Source organism: Rousettus aegyptiacus, unplaced genomic scaffold (assembly GCF_014176215.1).
Source record: "Rousettus aegyptiacus isolate mRouAeg1 unplaced genomic scaffold, mRouAeg1.p scaffold_m13_p_6, whole genome shotgun sequence".
In the NCBI taxonomy this organism is placed as follows: Eukaryota; Metazoa; Chordata; class Mammalia; order Chiroptera; family Pteropodidae; genus Rousettus; species Rousettus aegyptiacus.
Window position 1 is genome coordinate 89,162,578 of NW_023416309.1, and position 22,630 is coordinate 89,185,207.

Genomic DNA, 22,630 nt, shown 5'->3' on the forward strand with positions numbered 1-22,630 from the left:
TCCTCCTGCTCTTCTCTGGATGTAGCCGGGAAGGGACTTTTATATCCCATCCCAGGGTGGGGGAAGGGAGCTCTGGGCCCCAGAAACCCAGCCTCTTGAGGTGGAGCTCTGGAACTTCCCTCTTGTTTTGGGGGGAGTCCTGAGACTGAAACACTCAACCCTACCCTACCCTTCGCCAGCCCGGGGACGTTCTCTCCTTCTGCCCACTCACCCCATTCCCCCCCTCTTTGCTCTTGAGTTCACCGATGTGTTTCTCTCAGAGCCCAGGTTGCTCAGCGAATATATGCTGGATGACTGAGGAACAGTGCGCCTCAGACTGGGCCTCCACCTGCCACACAGTTGTGTGTCTCGAGCAAGTCATTCCCCCCTCCCTGGGCCTCGGTTTCCACATCCCTAAAATGAGACTTGGTCCCGACGATTAGAAAGGCTCTTCTCCCTCTCCAAAAGGGCAGAAACCAGGTCTGTCTTAACTGTTGTATCTCCCCATACTCCCCAGCACGAGGCCTGGAATTTAGAAGGTGCTCAATACATGTTTGTCGAATGGATAAATGATGTAGGATTAATGATTCAGGTCCTGACTCTCATGCCCTATCCATAATAGCACTCTCCATAATAGCACTCTCCAAGATGTCAGGAGAGGATGAGGTGATGGCTGGGGCAGGGCTTGATTAAGTGAGCTACCTTAGGGAACCATGTGAGGGGCACTGAGATGTACAGCACCCAGCAGAGCAACGGTAGCAGGCCTCCCTAAAAGCTGTCGGGGGTTTAGTGCTTCTCCACACATTCCTTAGGTGCCTATCAGTAGTTTAGGTGTGTGCTGAGTAGTAGGTGTAAATGCTGGGGCTGATCAGCAGTAGCTTCCTTGGAGGAGGCTTGTCGCAGTGGGCTCAGAGCCACCTGGGTTGCATCTGGCTCTGTCACTACCTGTGTGACCTCGGCTGAGCCTCCCTTTCCATATCTGAATGGTAGAACATCCTAGTCAATCTTCCCCCAAGGGACACGCCCTCTCACACCTTCTTGCAGCTCTCTCCACTGGATGAGTCGTGCTCACCTTTTGCTCTGACCCCATCCTGGTCTGGCTGGGGACCCATGCTAATCTCTCCATGCTCAGCTCCAGAATCACCCCCAACTGTGTCCTGCAGCCTGGCTGTCCTCACCCCTTCTTCAGATGGACATATTCATCCCTTCCTCAGTGCAGACCTCATACCTGCTCCAGACTCCCTTGAGGGCTGTTTCAATTATCTTTGTCTCCTGCTCTCTATTTCCCATGCCTTACCTAAACCCAACCCCAATGCCCTCCACAGGCCCCTCCTCCCACACCACCACCACCTGCCAGACGGTTGCTCTTGAAACAGTCCCTTTAGCAACTGCTTTCACAAGCTCCAGATATTATCTCCTTATCTTCAGCAGGGGCTCCTCTCCTGTGAGAGGGGGCCTGGATGGAAAGTCACTGAGGAGGCGCTGGAAGCATCCTGATCCCCTGCATGACTTGGGTTAAATCACACCATGCCCTGAACCTCGGTTTCCAAACCTGTGAGATGGGTATAGTGAACCTCATAAAGAAGAGAGACTTAAAAAATAAATGATCCTCAAACGTGCTTAGCAAGCCAGATGATCACAGAAGGTTGGAAGCCATGGTAACCCAGGTTGCCTTCCTTCCAGAGTCCCCCCTAAAGAGAACTCAGAATGAGCTCCGTTTTCCTCCAGAGAGGACTCTAATTCTTCAACAAGAGTGAGTTGTGCAAAGGTTTTGCCATAGCTGTAGGTTGCTGTGGGTGATTGGGAGAAGCTTGAGACTGAATCCTGGGCTCTACATCCTGCCCGCCATGTTGGCCAATCTCTGGGGAGTTTTGGCTCATCAGCTGCTCGAGGTGCTGATGAGAGGCCAGAAGATAGGAAGGAACCACAGAGGGGCCCTGTCCAACCAGTCTATGAAGGGCAGGTGCTAGGGTGGACTGGAAGACAAGGGGACCAAATGAAGTGCTAGGTCTACCACCTGGAGCCTTACCCCATCGGCCTGCTTTCTGCTGCCTGCCCTGCCACAGGACCCTGCCCCTACCCTCCAGCCACCTTGACCTTCCACAGACAACACCCCTCCGCCCCCTTTCCCCTGCCCCCGCCCCAGCCCTCTGCCTCGTCTGCTTCTAGGCGTCTGCTAATTCTGCAGGAAGGCTCCTTCTGGGACCCACAGCACACAGCACCCAAGAACCTATTGAGAGCACTATAGAGAGTTGACTAAGAACTGGCCCGGGTCCCAGTCCCAGCATTATCATCCACTTAGGCAAGCTCCTTAACCTCTGAGACTGCCTCCTCACTGTCAAATGGAGGTCGCCGCTACGTCTAACTTATAGAGTCATTATGGGAATAAATGTAAACTGTTACCACAGTGCCTGGAACACAGCAGGTGCTCAGTAATGTTTGTGGATAAGTCTTGCTGTTCTGCCCATTGTCGCTTCCTTATTGAGCTCACTCCAAGCCGTCCCCCAAGGTTGAACAATGAGTACAAGGGCTTCATAGACCATCCAGGCCTGGGTGCCAGGAAGGAAGGAAGAAAGGAGGGAGAAAGAGAAGGAGGCCGCCCCTCAAGCCAGGACTGTCCAGACCCTGGTCTCTGAGCACTCCACCTCAAGTCGGAGTGGGTGTGCCAGCTACCAGTGCCGGGCCACTGGCAACCGAGTGGAGTGACAATGATGGAGGGAGAAGCCCTCCGGGGGCTCCCAGGGTAGGTGCCTGCCCCCTTTCCGGCTGTGACCATCACTACGGGGCAGGCCTGGACATGTGGGCTCCTTGCCAGGTCTCACAGTATTCTGCTTTGACATCTGCTTTTTTCCTGCAGTCAGGGCCACACACACCCAGAGACCAGAAGAGAGGTGTGGGCAAGGGCCACAGGCCCACTCAGGACCTTTCATGATGCCCACGGAAACCTCACTGGAGAGATTTTAGATTTCCCTTGGGGCTAAGTGTTGCCCAGTGGCAATGTAGAGTAACTGATAACTGGGAGCAGCTTACTTTTTGATGCCCGTCCTCTACCCAGCAAGATTATTTTCAGTTACACTAATTAAATGAAACAAGTAATAATAATGGACAGAAAAGAAATGTGTGAAAGTTCTCTTATTAAACTTTGTGTATTTTATCATACCAGTAAAGAATAAAAATAAATGATTACAATATAAAAAAGAAAAGAGTAACAGATCAAAACTCTTTAATTACGTGAATGTTCCTTAAATGAAAGGGAAAACTGTCTACATGTTGCTGGTTTTAATGTAATATTTAATATTATAATTACAGTGCCTGTTTTCTTGATTCTTTAGTTTTAAAATAAAAAATTTTAAAGAATAAATTTCAGTGTTAAATATACTTAAATTCAGTAAAATATTCAAGAATATTGTGAAATTTGCACTTTACAAATATTAGTGGTTGCGTTCTGTTTCACTGTTTTAAATTTTAAACACAAATTAGAACTCCAAATGGTCACACAGAATAACAGAATTGAAGGAAATCAGGTTCTGTCTCTTCATCTTCACAATTGCTATGTTATAACTGTTTATATCAAACCAACTGTTTAAACCCAAAAACATGCAGCATTACAGGTGACAGGGCCAAAACCAGCTCAGATGCTTCTGAACTCAGATGATCTGGAATTTACTCTCGAAGCAAATGCACATTGCTGAGAGAGCCACCGTACAACTGGGAATTCTCTGAATTGAATACCACATAGACTACAGTGCTTATTAAAGGATAAGTAATAAAAATGCGTTCATTTGAAGCTTATAGGCTTTGTTTGACCACGGAGGTCGAAGTGTCATGAGGGAGAAAGCTCTCTGAAAGGGACGTGGGCAAAAAATAAGATTCCAAGTCTGGGCCACATAGGAGGAAAAGATTTGTAATAAGACACATCAAAAAGACCACTCTGGGTGCCGGGAGGAGATAAGGCTGCTTGGAAACTGGGACTAAGGGTCAAGAGGAAGGGTGGGGGGTGCCCTTGGGGATCAGGTCCCCGACTAGCCAGCCCCTCATCTGCTCTCCCTTCCTCCCTAGTGGCCATGGAAGTATGAGGCCCTGGGGGACTTGGCACCTGGTTCCATGAGCGCGCTGTCCCCTCTGCCGACACTTCTTGGCCCTCCATGCAGCATCTCCTAAAGAAAGGAGCCCCCGGGCCTGCATACTCTGGTTCCCCAGAACCCATCTCCTCTCTCTACTCCTCTGCCCTCTAAACCCTCTGGCTTTCAGCTCCTGAAATGGTCCTACTCCCCCCTGCTGTGGGTCTCAACCATGAAGGCCCTTCCCCCTTTGTGCTGAGTGACTCTCACCGACCCTCCTGGCCCCATCCACAGGGAGCCTTTCCTGTCCCAGCCCCACTGCACCCAGCTCAAGAGGCTGGGTCTTCCTGGTCCTTCCTCTGACAGCTCCTTCATAGATGTATAGATGTTTAGGTGTATTTCTGTGGTTGGGTCTGATTAAGCTCCAGCTCCCTGCCAGCCTGTGAGTGCCATACAGAAAAGGTCTGTGCCTGGTCCATTGCTCACTGTAACCTCAGCACCTAACACAGAAAGTGGCAGAAAATGGATTGTGGAATGAATGCATCTGCTGTGACCATGTCTGTCACAGCTCTTGGGTCAGCGATTGGGTTTGTGCCTGTACATCTATCAGAAGTGCTTCCTCTGGTCAGGGGCGTTGTTCTCCCTGGGACAGGCCAGCACCAGGTCGGTGGATGCCTTTGCTGTCTTGGACCTGCCAGACTGAGGCCCATACCCTGGACCACAAGGGAGCCTTTCCTTCCTGGCACCTTTCAGCTACCATACTCAAGAGCCTTTTCTCGCCCTGCCCTGGCCATCTCAAAACCTCAACCTTCTGCAACCACTTTCACAAGAACCGTCCACCAGCCTTGGTGGAGCTGCTGGCCACAGGCCTGATTGGATCTCTTTATCTGCTCAGCTCCAACGGCCCCCATGGAGACAGCTGCAAGTAGAGCAGGGCTCAGGGCCTGTGGGCCTGCTTCTGTTCATAGGGGTTTCTGGAAATTGGGTCCCTGACCCTATTCTCATGACAAGAACCCTGAAGTTTGCAGGGAGAAGGGGCTTGAGTCAAACTGCAGTGGCTCACACTGTGCCAGAGGCTGGGGCGGGCCAGGCGTGTGGGCGCAGGTGCACATGTGTGTACGTGTGTGTTCCAGAGGTGAGGACTCTCCTGAGGGAGGCAGCTCTGGTGGTTCTGTTTTTGGCGAGGCCAGAAGAAACTTGCTGTGGGGGGCGTTTGAGAGCTGTCGTGAGAGCCCAGCGCCACCCTGGCTGTGTGACCTTGAGCAAGGCTTTGACCTCTATAACCTGCTAATAGAGTCAGTAATGGGCAGAAATGTTTTGGAGGCAGAAGGGCCCAATGGTGAGCACTTGAGAGGTGAACAGGTCCAGGCTGAGGGGTCAGCTGAGGACAAGCTGACCACTCCCCCGTGCCTTGGCTTTGTGTGAGAACTGTACCTCACCTCTGCCATCAGACTGGGAATTCCCAGGAGCAGAAACTGGGGGCAAAGGGAGGAGGATCATGTGGGCTTGCAGACAATGCAGACCCTGCTTTGAGTCAGTGACCTAACGAGTTACACAGCCACTTGTGGGGTAACTGCAGCCCTGGCGGTGCTGGTCCCAGCAAATGGACTGTGGCTGCTTGGGGTGATTTACTGCCCTCGCCATTTGCCAGCCTGTGCTCTGTGCTTAACTACACTCACCTGAGTTCTCCAACAACTATGAAGCAGGTGCTGCCCCTTGGGACCTCAGTTTTATTGCTGAGGTAGAGAGAAAATCACATGGGTCTCAACCTGGGTCTGACTCTACAAACTGCCACCTTCTCCCCCAGGCTCCCAAAGGCAAGGGTGTGACCTGATGGAGTAGCGCCTCCTCACACAAGTTAAGAAGATGGCCCCTGGGTGAGATTTGAGGAGGCTCTGACAGGCCACATGGGCTGCTCCAATTATACTCTCCAGGCCCTCACCTGGGTGAGGCTGTAATGGTGGCCACCCCAGGGAGGGGATGGAAGCTACTCTGGACAGAGAAGAGCACAAAAAGGGGCAGGGGCTGGGTACCAGAGCCTAAGAGCAGGGCTGCATTCACCCTCTGCCTTCCTGGCATGCACACAGTCTTGCCACAAGAAAGGGGCTATGCTGATCTGTTTTTGCATCCTGGCATCTCAATACATCTAGGAAAAAATGAATGCCTGAAGACTGTAGGAATTTAGACACCCTCTTGAATGCAATAGCCTCTTGCACTTAGAATTTAGAGGGTTCAAAAATGCAAACAATGCAGGTTTCACCCCCTATCCCGCAGCCACAGCCTCCCCAGCTTCTCTCTGGTGGTGGTGAGGAGCCTGGGAGTGGTGAGCTCATGGACCCAACACCTGGGCAGTATAAAAGGTGGCCGGAGCCAGCACCCAGTATCAAGGGCAGAAAGCCTGCTAGCCGGGGTTCTTTGCACTAAGAGAGAGCTGCTCTCTCTTTCCACTCTTCCTGTCCTACCCCCACAATGTAGTCTCCTGGTGAGGATACGGGAACAGTGAAGCTCCTCTCAGCTCCTCACTGTTCCTGGAAGGCGATCAGTCAGCCAGGAATGTGGCACTTCTTGATGCTTCCTCAGAGCAGGCAGTCCTGGGTCTGCCATCATCCTGGGCTCTGAACAAAAATGGGTCTTACCTCTCTTTGGGTCCATCTGGGCAGTGGCAATGCTTCTGAATGGAATCAGGGCTCATGGACTTGAATCTAGAACTGGGCACAGGATTATTCCAGAAGAGATGAAGCCAGCTGCTCCCCACGATGCCCCTCCCCCATGCCACCTAATTCCTGAAGGCTTATTGGGTTGGTGGGTACACTGCAGAACCAGAAGGTCAGAGAAGATGTCTGTTTTCAAGGATTATTGCGAGGTTTACAATATTGTTTGTTTATTCTTTTAACAAATTTTTATGGAGAGCCTTCATGTTGCAGGGCCTGTCCTCGGTGCTAGGGTTCTGCTGGTAAGCAAAAACCAGACATCCAATAAACAAACATTCCCCTGCGGGTCTGAGAAAGGGGAAAACCCATGTAAATCATTATATTAATGTAAAAAGCTACTCCTACATCTTTCAGTGTTAGGAGACCTGCTTAAGGTAATGTAGCTAGTTAGTGCCAGTTAGTGCTGGAACATAAATTTGAATCCAGGTCTCCTTGCTCCAAGTCAGGCTCTTAACTCACTCCACCAGGTTTGAGTTCTTTAACCCATCCTTTGCCCAGCAGTCAGTAAGACCTTTAAAAATATTGATTAAATCGCACTACCACCCTGCATCTTCACCCAAACCGTCCGAAGACTTTCATTGCATTTAAAGTAAAATTCTAACTAATGATCTGGCTCCTGTCTACATCAGTGGTGATTTGAAAGTATACCCACAAATTCTTTGACATTCTTCATTCAAAAGATGGAGTCTAATTCCCTTCCCTTGAATGTGGGCTGGAATTGGTGGTTCACTCGTAATAGAATGTGCTAGAAGTGATGTCATGTGACTTCTGAGGTTACATGGTAGAAAAGATACGGCTTTCATCTGGCTCTCTCAGGATGCTTGTCCTTGGAACCCAGCCGCCATGTTGTGAGGAAGACCAGGCCACATGGAAAGACCAGGCAACAGCCCCCTCTAGGCGCCCAGTGGACACCAACAGCAACAGCCAGAGGCGAGTAAACGAAGCTGCAAATAATTCTGCCTCTTGCCTTCGAGTGTTTCAGCTGAGGCCCAAGGCATCACGAAGCAGGGATAAGCTGTCCCTGCAGTGCCCTGTCGGCATTCCTGGCTCACTGAGCCCATGAGAAATAATAAATAATTACTCTGTTTTAAGCTGCTAAGTTTTGGGTTGGTTTGTTATGCAGCGGTAGATAACGAACACAACATCTTAGACCTCACCTCCTACCAAGATCCTCTTTTACCACCACACCCCAGGTGCACTGTCCTCTTCCCTTTCCCCTCTGGCCACCAAGCCCATGCTTACCGCAGGACCTTTGTACTTGCTTTTTCTTTTGTACAGACTGCTTGCCCTTCACCCAGCTCTTTGACTGACTGGCTCCTTCTCATTATCCAGGCCTCTCCTCAGATATCGCCTCCTCAGAGATTCCTTCCCTGACCACATTTTATAATGCTGCCCACCCCACCGGTCACATCACTCCACGCCTTTCCTTCATCAATTTTATTCTATGAAATTATCTTATTTGTTTTTTTATTTATTTGTCCATTTGTTACTTGTCTGTCTCCTTACACGCCTTCCTTCCTCTCTCTAGCATCTCCCATTGGTATTGGTGTGAAGAGGAAGAAAGAGAAAAGCAACATGTCCTGTCCTCATGAGAGCTCCCACAGCGAAGCCGCAGATTTCCAGACCTTCACGGCTTCTCTGTCAAGGCACACGGTAGGGGTGGGCCCCAGGGCCCGTGGCCCCATTTCCAGGTCCTTAGGACGGTTGTAAGGGGTTCCCCAGGCACAGTCCCTGTCATAGCGCACCCGGCTTCAACTCAACCTCCTCCTCCCCATGTGGCCTGCACCTCAGTTGTCACCCCACAGCCTTGCTGCTGTATTGACCCCTGTGCAGAACCAGAGACAGCATGAGGTCCTCCACTTCCCTCCTTCATCAGGTCTCTGGCCTTCTGCCCTCTCGAATTCTAATTCCTTCTCAGAACCTCCTCTGTATCTCACACACACACACACACACACACACACACACACAGAGAGAGAGAGAGAGAGAGAGAGAGAGAGAGAGAGAGAGAGAGAGAGAACACCAAGCTTATGAGCGGCAGGGAGGAATATTTTAATTTTGACATTGTTTAGAGTTGCCTGGGCATGACCATTATAAAAACCGACCTTTACTCAGTTTTATTGCTGTTTTTAAATTCTCCGCAGGAAAAGAACTGCCTACGTCCTGCATAGGCACCCTCTGCCCTGGTGTGCTATGCGCCTGCATTCCCGAGGTGTAGGAGACATGGCTGTGGAGGGATGTCCAGGCAGGCATCATTGTCCTTGGGTGCCCAGGCTGCCTCCTCTCCTGCTTGCAGCTCTCTCTTTCTCCTAGCTCCCTCGGCAATTGCCGATGGCTCCTACTGCATCAGCGCCCGCCACTGTTACATGTGTCCTCTCACGATGCCCTGCATTTTCAGGCTCCTGTCCTTTCTTCCCTTAGTTCAGCTAAAACGAAGTCAGAAAACTTCCCCAAGAACCTAAGATAAGGAGGACAAATTAGGAAAGAAAGTATAAATTGTAGGCACTCAATAAATATTTGTTTAATGGATGAATAAGAACATGAAAGTCTATACACAGCTAACATCGAGTTCCTTGGATAGCATCATTTAAGAAGTGCCCTGCTTGTCCTTTTCACGGCAGACATGTATGTGGGGCATTTGTCCACCTATATGTTTCTTCTCTGAGAACAACTCTCACCCACAATCCCTGGATGGCCACACTTACATAACATGACGTGCATATCCCTCAGCCACACTGGCCACAAGGTCCAACCTCAGCCAATCAGATTATTCTCGTAAGACTTTAAAATTTGAACCGTGAGAGACTGACCTAGTCAACTGTTGAAGGCCAAATGGAAAAGTCAGATTTTGGAGCTGAGTTCCCATTTGAGCCGTGTGCAGGTGGCTGAGCGGGCAGGGAGGGATGAAGGGAGGTAAGGAGGCAGAGAGAGACTAGCTGTGTCAGCCCTGACAGGTTCTTATTCTTGCAATACGCAACTCCATTTTACTTCAGAGAGATCTTTATTTCCTTAAAATAAATCCCCTCTTCTTATGTAAACTTATCGGGTTCTCAGCCTCTTGCAACTCCAACCATAACCTATTTCTTCCCTTCAACGCCCTTTAACAACCTGACCCCAAAGCCCATGTTGATAGTGGAGAAAAGATATGATGAGTGTGTGGTATGGAGGTCCAAGAAGGAAAAAACCAAGGCACGCTGGTGAATTGGGCAAAAAAGGCTCAGATGGATGTAAAGACTAAACTGGCAGAAATCAATGTAAGGAAGGAGATGGGGGAAAAGGAAGGTGGAAGATAGAAAAGATCTATCGATGTAGGGGGAAGAAAGAGATAGACGAAGAGTTGACGAACTGTTGAAGAGCACTTTCTATGAAGTACCACAGCAGGCTCCGAATGCATATTTACAAATATTAGTGAATGAATAAATAAATAAATGGATTTTCCCATTCCTGTTTGTAAAAAGTATTGAGTCTGAAAATGGATATGAGGAGGGGGATAGCAATTAATCGGAGTCCTGGAGACATAATCCTGAATTTACGCTCACTCTGTGTTCCGTTTCACCCCTGGGCACGTTGCCGGGCTCCTCTGGAGGTCAACCCCACCACCCTGTGCCTCCCTCACTGAACATAGGAGTTTCTGCCTTGCTTTTAAAACCCTACTCAACTGAAGGGGGAAAATGTCAGGAATAATAATAACAACAATCCTTACATAAGTCTTATGGTTGACAAATTACTCTCACCCATTTTCATTTGACTCATAACAAATCTGTGAGATTATTGGGACAGATATTGATTTATGCCAGTTTCATGAAGAAGAATCCACGAGTCACCAGTTTGATAAGTTATGGATCAAGGACTCCCAATTTAGAGCTAAGTCTCAAAATTCTGAACAAACACCAAAGGAGGTATTGGGAAAAGAAGTCAAAATACAGAAAACAGAATTGCTTTTATGAGGATATAAAGTAATCATAGAAGGAAACTGTCCACCAAGACAGTGGAAAAGAGGGTGTGGCATTCTGAATGTTTAATGAGAATATATCTAATTGTCATAGGAGCATCCAAATTACATGTCACAAACAAAAATAGAAATATTTTCTTTTATTAAAAATCTAAATTTTTTACTTTTAAAACTGATTCACTTCTTCGATGACCCTCGCAACATATCCACAAGCTATGAAGAGAGTAGATACAGGAGCTCTCTCTCCACTCTACAAATGGAAAACCAAGACAAAGAGAAGTGACCTACCCACTGTCACTCCCTTTTACAAACCAGCCAACGCGTACCTAATCTCTTCACCGCTGCCTGCATCTCCTGGTTCCTCAGGGTGTAGATCATGGGGTTGAGCATAGGGGTCATGACCGTGTGGCTGATGGACACAGCCTTGTCCATGGAGAAGGCGGTGAAGGGCCGGGCATAGAGGTAAATGCTTGGAATGAAGACCATAGACACCACAATGACATGGGTGGTGCAGGTGGAAGCTGCCTTCCTCCTTGCCTGCCCCGAGTGCGACCTCAGCATCATCAGGATGACCGAGTAAGAGATCAGGAGCAGGAGGAACCAGATGCTGTCCAGCAGCCCACTGTTGCAGATCATGAGGAGCTCTAAGGTGGAGGTGTCAGTGCAGGCAAGTCTCAGCACTTGTGGGACATCACAGTAGAAGTTATCCAGGATGTTGGGCCCACAGAAGGGCAGAGGGAGCATCAGAGCCAGCTGGGTAATGGAATGAATGAAGCCTCCCACCCAGCCAGCCATCACTAGCCCCATACAGAGCTGAGTGTTCATGATGGTGACATAGTGGAGGGGCCGGGAGATGGCAACAATGCGGTCATAGGCCATCACTGAGAGGAAGAAGACCATGGCACCTCCCAGAAAGTGGAAGAAGAAGATCTGGGCCATGCAGCCCCGGTAGGAGATGGTCTTCTTCTCAGAGACGAAATCCACCAGCATCTTTGGGGCAGTGACTGAGGAGAAACAGAGGTCTATGACAGCCAGGTTTCTGAGCAGAAAGTACATGGGTGTGTGGAGTCGGGAGTCGGAGGTCACTGTGACCACGATGAGGAGATTTCCCACGACGGTGGTGGTGTAGACAAATAGGAACACCAGAAACAGGAAAAGCTGGAGCTCTCGAGTCTGTGAGAGCCCCAGTAAGACAAATTCTGATATCCGTGTGAGGTTCCCTGGTTCCATGGCTTCTTCTCCACACGCCTAAGGAAAATGAATCACGGACATAGATGCATATGTCACTTTTTGCGCTCACAGGCTAAAACAAGTCGTCCAGATCCATGCGATGGGCATCCTTGTGTGCAGACCATAGCGCTAGGGGCTGATTAAGCAGCCTTGTCTCTGGAGAGTTTACAAGTTGGTGCTGGAACATACATTCATGAGATATCTTAAAGCTGTCCAGAGACACATGCAGCCTGCCTTTCAGAAGTTCAATTAATAGAGTGGTGGGAAGACCCTTGGAGTCCAACAGACCTGCAGTCAAATTTCGGGGCTTCTACTTCCTCGAGATTTGACCTTGATTAAGTTAATTACTCTCTCTGAGTTTCAGTTTCCACATCTCAAAGTTAGGAATAAAGATACTTTATAGAATTTGCTGAGGGCTTAAGTGGAGTGACACATAAAAAGTTCCTAGAACAATGCCTGGAAAAGGGGTAACGGAGTTCCGTTAGATTAAGAGATAGATCACACATGACACAGAACTCTTCTGAAAGGACAGCAATTGTAGAAGATGGTATTAAATCTGAAGGTAGAAGAGAAAGGAAGATGTTGAAGAAAAAGAAATGGAAATAGGTGAAGAATTAAAGGAAGATTGCCAGGAAGGGAAGTAGGGGAACGGAATGAGTGAAGGAAGGGGAAATGGAAAGGTTGGAGGGGAAATTGGACCAAAGGTGAAGGAGATGGACAGTAAGAGACAGAGGGTAACAGGGTGAGTGGTTAAGTGGTCTCCCTAGTACCGCAGCTTTGTCTCAGTCTCCCTTTCTCTGTCACCTGGCCCACTGCAACTCCTTATCTGTTAGAGATCATTCTCTTATCTTTCATTTCCATTTGCTTTCATTCCAATCCACCTTCTACATAGATGTCCGTGAGTCCTTTCTAAATGTTGTACCGTTCACATTCCCCTCTCACTTATAGTCTTGTAGTGATGCTCACTGTTGCTCCCTGGGAGTCAGTCACATCAAATACCCTGTAGATCAGGTCATGGTGGAAATACACACTTACATGTGTGCACGCGACTTCCGCTCAGCATGCCATCCAGGCTAGAAAACACAGCCCCCACCTGTCTTTCCAATCAGTGTCTCTTTCTCTAATGAAGCACTGGCTCTTCAGTGGATTATCGTTTCCTAAACATGCAGCATAGTTGTTACACCCGTTTGTTTCCTAGAATTCTATTCGGTTCCTTCTCTACCTTAGAAAATACCCACTCAATGTCACCTACTCTGTCACTCCTTTCACCATTTCTCCATTGCAGAACTGATTCCTCATTCCTCAAGGTTTTTATAACATTTAAAAAATGCTCAGTTATATGTTTATCATCATTCATTTGTTCCATCTTCTCCCCTCCACCAACCACATTGTAATTTTACTATCTTAGTAGCTCTGGAACATGGAACAGCAACTCTGATAGAGCACACGTTCAGAAACTGTCAGATTAATGAATTAAGTAGCTAATTGATTATGCGGAGAACTTGAAAGTGATTTAACTTAGTGCCTCCTGGTTTCCCCTCTCATAAGGCCAGGCCTATGCTTGGTTACTAAAATCACTGGGATTTGCATGCAACCTGAAGGGGCTGTTTCAAAAACACATTCCCCTGAATCACTTCCTGACATTCTCCTCACACTGTAGACTTTAGACTTACTACCCCCAAGTCTATGTCACTTATTCATGCTCCCCACCCTCCAGCAGGTGTTCTCAAGAACCTAATTACTGCTAACCTATCCATCGACAGGTGAGGAAACCCTGTGTGTCTCACCTTCCTTCAGCCTGAATGGGAGAAGAGAGCTCGGTCTTACATCTTTCTGGAGGGTCCTCTCCAAGCAGCTCCACAGCTTCCTAGTCCCTGCCCACACCCCACTCACACTACTCCTGGGCATGACCCTGGAGAAGGGGGATACCCTCTGGGAGAAACTACTGGGCTGGGCTCCAGAAGAAAAGCAGAAATTATTCCACTGAGGCTATGGAACAATGGGAGTTGTTAAAAAGTTTCTAGTGTTTCAAAAACAGTTACTATTTAAGAGGTCTGCCTTGAGGGGAGGAGGCAGTGGTGAGAATCTACCAAGGACATTGAAATTGTAGAGATTCATGAAATGTAGAATTACCCGGCTAAGATCAAAAGACAGAGTCTCTTCAATGAAACACAATTTCTGGGTTTTCGAAAGGACCCATTTCTAAGCACAGCAGATCACTCCCTTAAGCACGCTTTCCACTCACCTGCTGGGCATGTTTCAACAACAAAACCCCACAGGATATTTTGATTTAGTAGGTCTTAGGTGAGGCCTGAGGATTTGCATTTTTAATGAATTCGTGGGTGATGGTGATGCTGCTTCTCTAGGGCACAGTTTGAGAACCACTGACTTCAAGTTTCACTGTCCTCTGCACAATAGACAGTTCTTTCACAGAGCATCATCAAGACCACTGCTTAGATACTTTACTTTAAAATTTTTCAATGGATCTTGACTTGGGCAACATCATAGGCAGGAAAACATTTGCATACTCCATTGGAAACTGAACCTTGTGAACTCTCCTTTCCCAATGAACCCTAAGGCTATTTCCCCAACCATATCCAATTCTACTGCACCATCTATAAAATTCTGTACTCTTTATATATGAATTATTACTCAGAGAGATCCTTTCTTTCACACAAGGACTAGTACTGCAAGTACATATATTGATGAACTGGTCACATTGGAATTAACTGAATTACCAACATTGTGCAGGAAAATAACAGGCAGGTGTTATTCTACAACAGCAAGGGGAGAAGAAATGGGAGAATTGAGAGACCAAACATCCGAGAAGTAGCTCCTTTGTTTATTCATACACCCCATCATGTTAAGAAAAGACTTAACAAGGGGAGTGTGGGGCCTCTAACTTTGCCTGTGTCTCTGACTAGTCTCATCTCAGCTTCAGGGATCCTTAAATATGTGATGAGGATAAAGAGAAGAGAGAAGACAGGAAAAAGGTGATGGAAGATAAGAAAAGAAGAAGGATAAAAGTCATTAAGAACAATTAGGGTGTCTGTGGCCCATGGCTCAGTGCTGTCAGGGCAGCTGTTCAGTGAATCTAGGATGCCCTTGGCCTTTCCTCAGGAGTCAAGATGGCCTCCATGGCTTCAGTCATTGTGTACAACCTCACGCAGTCTCATTCAAAGGCTGGAAATGAGGAAAAGAGTGTGGGGTAAGTTCCTTCCCCTCTTGAATCTCTTGCCTTTAATTATGGAGGAGAAATCTTTCCCAGAAGCTGTCTGGAAAAAACACTTTTTACTATATTTGTCATTCCCAGATCGCACGATTACATGAACACTCTTAGCTCCTGTGCGTTCTGGACAAGCAAACACCTATGATAGAGGACGAGCAAGGGAGAAGTGATGGAGAATAGTTGTTAGGTAGCTACCCTCAAACACTATTTCTTTATAAAGCATCTGAGAATGAACATAATGGACTAGAGGCAAGAGAATCTTGACATGATATAAAGTCTGTCTTATACAGAAACATTCTTATAACAGCAAAGGTCTCAAATTCAAATGTGAGCAATGTAAATGAGAGAAGGCGATTAGGTAGGATTTTCTCTATCTAAAGAGGTCCTGGGGCTCATCACCCTCCCCACCCCAGGACAAAATTCTAGTATCTAAGACAAAGCCCGGAAACCAAGATTTTTCTTTGGAGAAACAACTCCGGGAAAATAGATTTCTATGTTCTGGCACTTGGGGGGGCTCCAGTATATAGCTTATTTCCATGTGAACCCCTAAGTGAGGACTAAAAGCTTTAACCATACATAGAGGTACCAACTTGCATTTTCTTGCCTTACTCTTAAGTGTAGATAACCTAAGCTCACCAAGATTTTAAGGAAGGCCACCCACACAAAAGAGCACACACAAAATAAATAGAAAGATGAGTGAGAAGAAGTCAGAAATGACATGGGAAACAGAAGAACACTTTCAAAAAATCTCTAGTTTATATAATTATCATCTTTAAGAGAAGTAAAAAGATATACTAGCCACAAAATATGAACAGAATGGTATAAAAAATTATAGAACAGAAAAAGAGTTTTTGGAAGTTAAAATAGATTGACTCAAATGAAAACTTTAATAGAGGGATTGGAAGGTAGAGTTGAGGAACCTCTTCTAAATATAGAATATAAACATAGCTTGAATAGAGTGTCCACAGGACAGGGCCTAGCATGCGTTTTCAGATGTCCTCTCCCGGGAGCTGCCCACTGTGAGTGTTAAAGCAAGGTGAGAATATCCGCACAGGGGGATAGCTCAGTGTGAAGAGCAAAAGCTTCAAAGAGATGGGAAGTGTGACCGTGAAGAGGTGCACTGGTGTTGGAGCCCAAGCAAGGGGAAGAAGGTGTCCACATGGGCAGTGTTCTGATGTTGGGAGTTGGAGCATGAGTAGGGTAAGGAAGGCGACTGAGCCAGGGGCTGGCCATCAGTGTGACATCAGAGCCTAAGTGGAGTGAGGAAAGCATCGAGGGACAGAATAGGAGCAGATATGGAACTGCTCTGCAAGACTGGTTGTAGAGAGAGAGATGAACTTAAAAAGTTAATAAACTAAGGATAGCTTGATGTCAGAGAAAATGACAGAGTGGGGAACTCCAAGGGTCCACCCAACCATAGAAACCTTAAAAACATTTTATACACACACACACACACACACACACACACACACACACACACACACATACACACATACATATATATGTATTATGTATACACACATACATGTATATGTATATATATTGAATAAATATATATTTATTCCATATTTATGCGTTCATGTATGATCACTATATTTTCAACAAGAGTGTCAAAATGTTCATGTGGAAATAATAGTCTCTTTCTCAAATGGTGCTGGGACAATTGGACAACCACATGCAAATGAAGCTGGACTACTACCTCAAACCATATACAAAAATAAACTCAAAGTAGATCAAAGATCTAAATGTAAGAGCTAAAACTATAAAACTTTAAGGAGAAAACATAAACCTGTAAATCTTCACAAACTTGGATTTGGTAATGCATTCTTAGTAGTAGCACAAGCAACAAATGAAATAATGATAAATCGGACTACATCAAAATTAAAAATTTGGTACAACAAAGGATACTGTCAAGAAAGTAAAAAGATTCCTTCTAAAGAATGGTAGAAAATATCCATAAATCAAAATTTGATAAGGGTCTAGTATCCGGAATATATAATGACCTTGTACAACTCAACAGCAAAAAGACAAACAACACAATTTTTTAAATAGGCAAAGAATATACATTAATATATATATATAAATGTGTATGAGTGTGTGTGTGTATAATATATATATGTATGTCTAACAACAAAAGATGCTCAACATGAAAAGATGTTCAACACTGTACCACTGTGAGTAATTAGAAAAATGGAAATCAAAACCATAATGAGATACTACGTTTTATCCAATTGGATAATAATAATTATACAAGTGTTAGCAAGGACACAAAGAAATTAGAATCCTCATAATTGCTGGTGAGAATGAACAATGGTGCCACTCTTGTGGAAGACACTTGGGCAGATAGATCTTCAACAAGTTACACATAGAATTATTATATGACCCAGCAATTCCACTCCTAGGTATGCATTCAAAGACATAAAAACAGGTACTCAGACAAATACTTGTACGTAAGTGTTAATAGTAGTGCTACTTATAATAGTTAAAAGATGGAAATAATCAAAATGTCATTCGACGGATAAATGAATAAACAAAATGTAGTGTATCCATGCAATGGAATGTTATTCAGCCATAAAAGGAAATGGAGTATGGATACATGCTACGCTATGAATTAACCTTATCAAACATTACACTAAGTGAAAGAAGACAGACACACAAAATATTGTAGCATTTTATTTACATGAAATGTCCAGAAAAGGAATGTCCAGATAGAAAGCAGAAAAGTGATCTCCAGGAGCTAAGGAGAGGAGAAGGAATGGAGGCGACTGTTTAGTGGTATTGGGTTTTGGAGTAATGAAAATATTTTGGGACTATATAGAACTGATGATTGAATAACATTGTGAAAGTATTAAATGCCACTGAATTGTACACTTAGTAATGGTTAATTTTATGTGAATTTCCTATATCTATAGATGATTATGGAAGCCGGGTTCCGCACCAGAGAAAGGAAAGTGAAAAACAAAATTCTGTGGTGTTGGATTGAAAATAGAAGTATCTGTGTGAACATACGGTTTTCATTAGACAGATGATAGATATAAAGATACGTAGATAAGTATAGATCGAATGTGTTATACGTATTTATATGTACATTTGTGTATGTAATATGTATATGTAAATATGTGAATATATATATACACACGCACATATATATAACAATGAGCAAATCTAGCAGCCAGATATTGACTTCTGAATATCATTTTCCACTAAAAGGGCTGTTTAAAGAAATAGTTAATTCTAGAGCGAGAGCATAGTACAAGGTGAGTGTGGGGCATTTTACTGTGCCACAAAGCAGAAAGTGCTCAAAGAATAAAAAAAAAACATGTAAGCCAGCTTGAAGAGGCTCAAACTGGCCAAATCTGGGGTAAACTGAGCATTAATATAAGTAATGATAGTGATGGATTATAATTCAATGAATCAAGAAAAAAGGGAAATACAAGTCCACACAGATATAAATACATGAATGAACAGGAAGTTTGATAAGGAACCAGATGTTGAGGTCGTCTCAATGTAACTTCCCACAAAATATTTACTGAAATTTAAGGGAAAATGAGTAACTCAGTTTAGAAGCTTAGTAGACAATGCCTTAGTCAAGTAATCAACATGATGGGACATCAGTAATGGGAAAGACAAAACAAAATCACTCGCATCTCATAGGATGTAATAAAACACAGCCCGACTTCTCAGTTATCTTTGGCAAAGTGACAAAGATGCATCTCCTGAGTCTAATCATTATGAAACAGCAAGCAAATCCAAATTGAGGAGCATTCTACAAACTTGCTGGTCTGTAATCTCTGAAAGCACCAAGATAATCAAATTCAAGGAGAAACTCTTCCAGATGAAAAGGTGTCTAAGGAGACATGACGACTAAATGCAACACATGATTTTGAACCAGGTTCTCTTTTTAGATAAGACTTTATTGAGACATGTGGCAAAACTGGAAGAGAAGTTGAAGTTAGATTCTAGCAATGTATACTTACTAAACCAATTCCGATGCGTGTATGGAATTGTCGAAGGAAAATATCTTTGCAGAAAACGTGTATAAAGTACTAAGGAGTGGTGGGCATCAGGTTAGCAACTTACCTTTAAACCTTCAGGAGAAAAAAGTTCTTTATGCTATACTTGCAACTTTTCGGTAATTTTGAGATTTTTTTAAAAGTGAGAAAAAAATTTTAAATAAATTATTCTAAAATTAAAATGAAAGAATTATGTGGCAGAGTATCTTTCTGTCCTCTGGGTAAGAAATGTTTTTTTTAAATTTTAAAAAATTAGATCTCGTCTATGGCCATGCTACCCTGGACGTGCCCGAACTCATATGATCTCAGAAGCTACGCAGGGCCAAGCCTGGTTAGTCCTTGGATGGGAGACCACCTAGGAATACCAAGTGCTGAAGGCGTTAAAAAAAAAAAATTAGATCTCAATAGATAATAACATTAAAATAAGATTGACATTCCTGCCTACATTAAAATTAACACCAGAAATAGAGAAGATAAACCACAGACTGGGAGAAGGTACTGTAATATCTATCACTAATAAGAGATCAGTAACCCAATTATATAAGACCACCTAGATTAGTTAGAAAAATTCAATAAAAAAAAAAAGGAACAAAAAGCATTTATAGGAAACCTGAATGTAATAAAAACATAAAAAGAATTGAGGAACAGAGAAAGGCAAATTAAGGCTATAGCTAAATAGCATTTTTACCCACAAAATTGACAAAAATTAAGAAGCCTGAAAGTATGAATTTAGAAGGAGGTGAATCAAAGTGAACACTTACACACTGACGATGAACATGTAACTTGGCACAAGTTTGAAAAACATTTTGGCACTATTTTGTCAAGTTCAATTTGAAGACCTCCAAGCTTAGCAATTCCACTTTGAGGCAGATAACTCATAGCTCCGCCATGTGGCCAGTGGAGACAAGTAGAGGAATATCGAAAATAGCACTGCTTGCAACAGCAAAAAAACTCATTTGGAAACGACCCAAATAAGCTTATTCTCGCAATGCAATATCAAACAGCAGTGCAAATGAATGAGCTACAGCCAAGTGGAGCATGTGGAGCTCACAAATCTAATGCAGAGTGAAAAAAAGCAAATCTCTGAATATTATACCCAGCACGATATTTTTTAAAGCTTAAAATAAGCAAAACAAACAATGGACTGATTATGTAAAACTGTGACGAAAGTATTTTTATGAGCAATGGAATGACAAACACAAAATTCCAGAAAGTGTTATCGTCTGGGGAAAATTGAGGGTGAATGTGATGGAGGGGACCCTAGGGGTAGGTATAAGTTATTGGTAACTTTTGGTTCTTAAATCAAATAGTGTGTACATGAGCATTAATACACACTAATGCAATGTTTTATAATCTAAGTGTATTTTCCATGTAATCTTTTGGTGCAACAATTATTATCCTACATTAAAAATGTAAAGAGAAAAATATCTGAACATTCACGATAATTTCAAAGTTGAGAGTAAATAAAATTGATGAAAAAAAAACAGGAAGGAAAAATATAGTTATGTGGTTTACCCAATGTTTTCTCACAATCTTTTTAAATCCAAGTTTTATATTAAACCTGAGAACCCTGGGCTCAGATATTAACTTAAGGGTTTTGAAGAACAAGACATGAGGCCAAGAGACGCCAGGTGGTTCATCCAAGGTCATCAGTTTGGTAAGTGATGGGTTAGGGCCTCTAAGTTAAGGCTTAAGATTCTAAATCCTAGGCAGTTCGAAGCAATCCAGATTCATCCCGAGATGGGGTATTTGGCAAAGAGGTCAAATATAGAAAACAGAACAGCACTTATGGGAAAATACTGTCATAAGAGCAAACTGTCTACCAAGAAAGTACAAAAAAGTGTGTGACTTTCCAGGGACCATGAGAACACTCACAGGAGTGTTCAATCATATATCACAAATAAAGATATTTTCCTTTTTCCTAAAATCTGAGTAAACTACTTAGTTTCAAAACTCATTCACTTATATGCAGTGATAGAGGAGATTTGACCTTGGGTGGTAAATACGCAATAGAATATATAGATGATGAATTATAAAATTATACAAATGAAACCTATATAAGTTCACTAACCAATGTCACCCAATAATATAATGCAAAAATAAATAAATAAATAAATAACAACTCATTCACTTCTGCAATGACCCTCGCAACATATCCACAAGCTATGAAGAGAGTAGATACAGGAGCTCTCTCTCCACTCTACAAATGGAAAACCAAGACAAAGAGAAGTGACCTACCCACTGTCACTCCCTTTTACAAAGCAGCCAGCGTGTCCCTAATCTCTTCACCGCTGCCTGCATCTCCTGGTTCCTCAGGGTGTAGATCATGGGGTTGAGCATAGGGGTCATGACCGTGTGGCTGATGGACACAGCCTTGTCCATGGAGAAGGCGGTGAAGGGCCGGGCATAGAGGTAAATGCTTGGAATGAAGACCATAGACATCACAACGACATGGGTGGTGCAGGTGGAAGCTGCCTTCCTCCTTGCCTGCCCCGAGTGCGACCTCAGCATCATCAGGATGACCGAGTAAGAGATCAGGAGCAGGAGGAACCAGATGCTGTCCAGCAGCCCACTGTTGCAGATCATGAGGAGCTCTAAGGTGGAGGTGTCAGTGCAGGCAAGTCTCAGCACTTGTGGGACATCGCAGTAGAAGTTATCCAGGATGTTGGGCCCACAGAAGGGCAGAGGGAGCATCAGAGCCAGTTGGGCAATAGAATGGAGGAAGCCTATCATCCACGCTGTCACCACCAGCCCCACACAGAGCTGAGTGTTCATGATGGTGACATAGTGGAGGGGCCGGGAGATGGCAACAATGCGGTCATAGGCCATCACTGAGAGGAAGAAGACCATGGCACCTCCCAGAAAGTGGAAGAAGAAGATCTGGGCCATGCAGCCCCGGTAGGAGATGGTCTTCTTCTCAGAGACGAAATCCACCAGCATCTTTGGGGCAGTGACTGAGGAGAAACAGAGGTCTATGACAGCCAGGTTTCTGAGCAGAAAGTACATGGGCGTGTGGAGTCGGGAGTCGGAGGTCACTGTGACCACGATGAGGAGGTTTCCCACGACGGTGGTGGTGTAGACAAATAGGAACACCAGAAACAGGAAAAGCTGGAGCTCTCGAGTCTGTGAGAGCCCCAGTAAGACAAATTCTGATATCCGTGTGAGGTTCCCTGGTTCCATGGCTTCTTCTCCACATACCTATGGAAACGAACCACAGACATAGATGCGTAAGCCACTTTTAGTGTTCAGGGGCTAAACCGAGTCATTATGATCCATGTGATGGGCATCCTTGTGTGCAGACCATAGCGCTAAGTGCTGATTAAGCGGCCTTATTTCTGAAGAGTTTACAAGTTGGTGCTGTAACATACGTTCATGAGACATCTTAAAGCTGTCCAGAGACACATGTAACCTGCCTTTCAAAAGTTCATTTAATAGAGTGGTGGGAAGAATCTTGGATT

General features: G+C 44.8%; 2 protein-coding genes across 2 annotated transcripts; both read right to left on the bottom strand.

The window, feature by feature from the left end:
- Positions 1-10,994: 10,994 nt before the first annotated feature.
- Positions 10,995-11,930, bottom strand: LOC107499152 (olfactory receptor 4D2). The gene has a single exon (XM_016123059.2). The coding sequence runs from the start codon at positions 11,928-11,930 to the stop codon at positions 10,995-10,997; it is 936 nt and encodes a 311-aa protein (XP_015978545.2).
- Positions 11,931-21,416: 9,486 nt separating this feature from the next.
- LOC107503020 (olfactory receptor 4D2-like) lies at positions 21,417-22,352 on the bottom strand. Its single transcript, XM_016130828.2, has one exon. The coding sequence runs from the start codon at positions 22,350-22,352 to the stop codon at positions 21,417-21,419; it is 936 nt and encodes a 311-aa protein (XP_015986314.2).
- Positions 22,353-22,630: the final 278 nt, after the last annotated feature.

Excerpts from the sequence above, each read along its gene's own strand:
- LOC107499152 (XM_016123059.2), bottom strand. The coding sequence starts at position 11,930 with ATGGAACCAGGGAACCTCACACGGATATCAGAATTTGTCTTACTGGGG.
- LOC107503020 (XM_016130828.2), bottom strand. The coding sequence starts at position 22,352 with ATGGAACCAGGGAACCTCACACGGATATCAGAATTTGTCTTACTGGGG.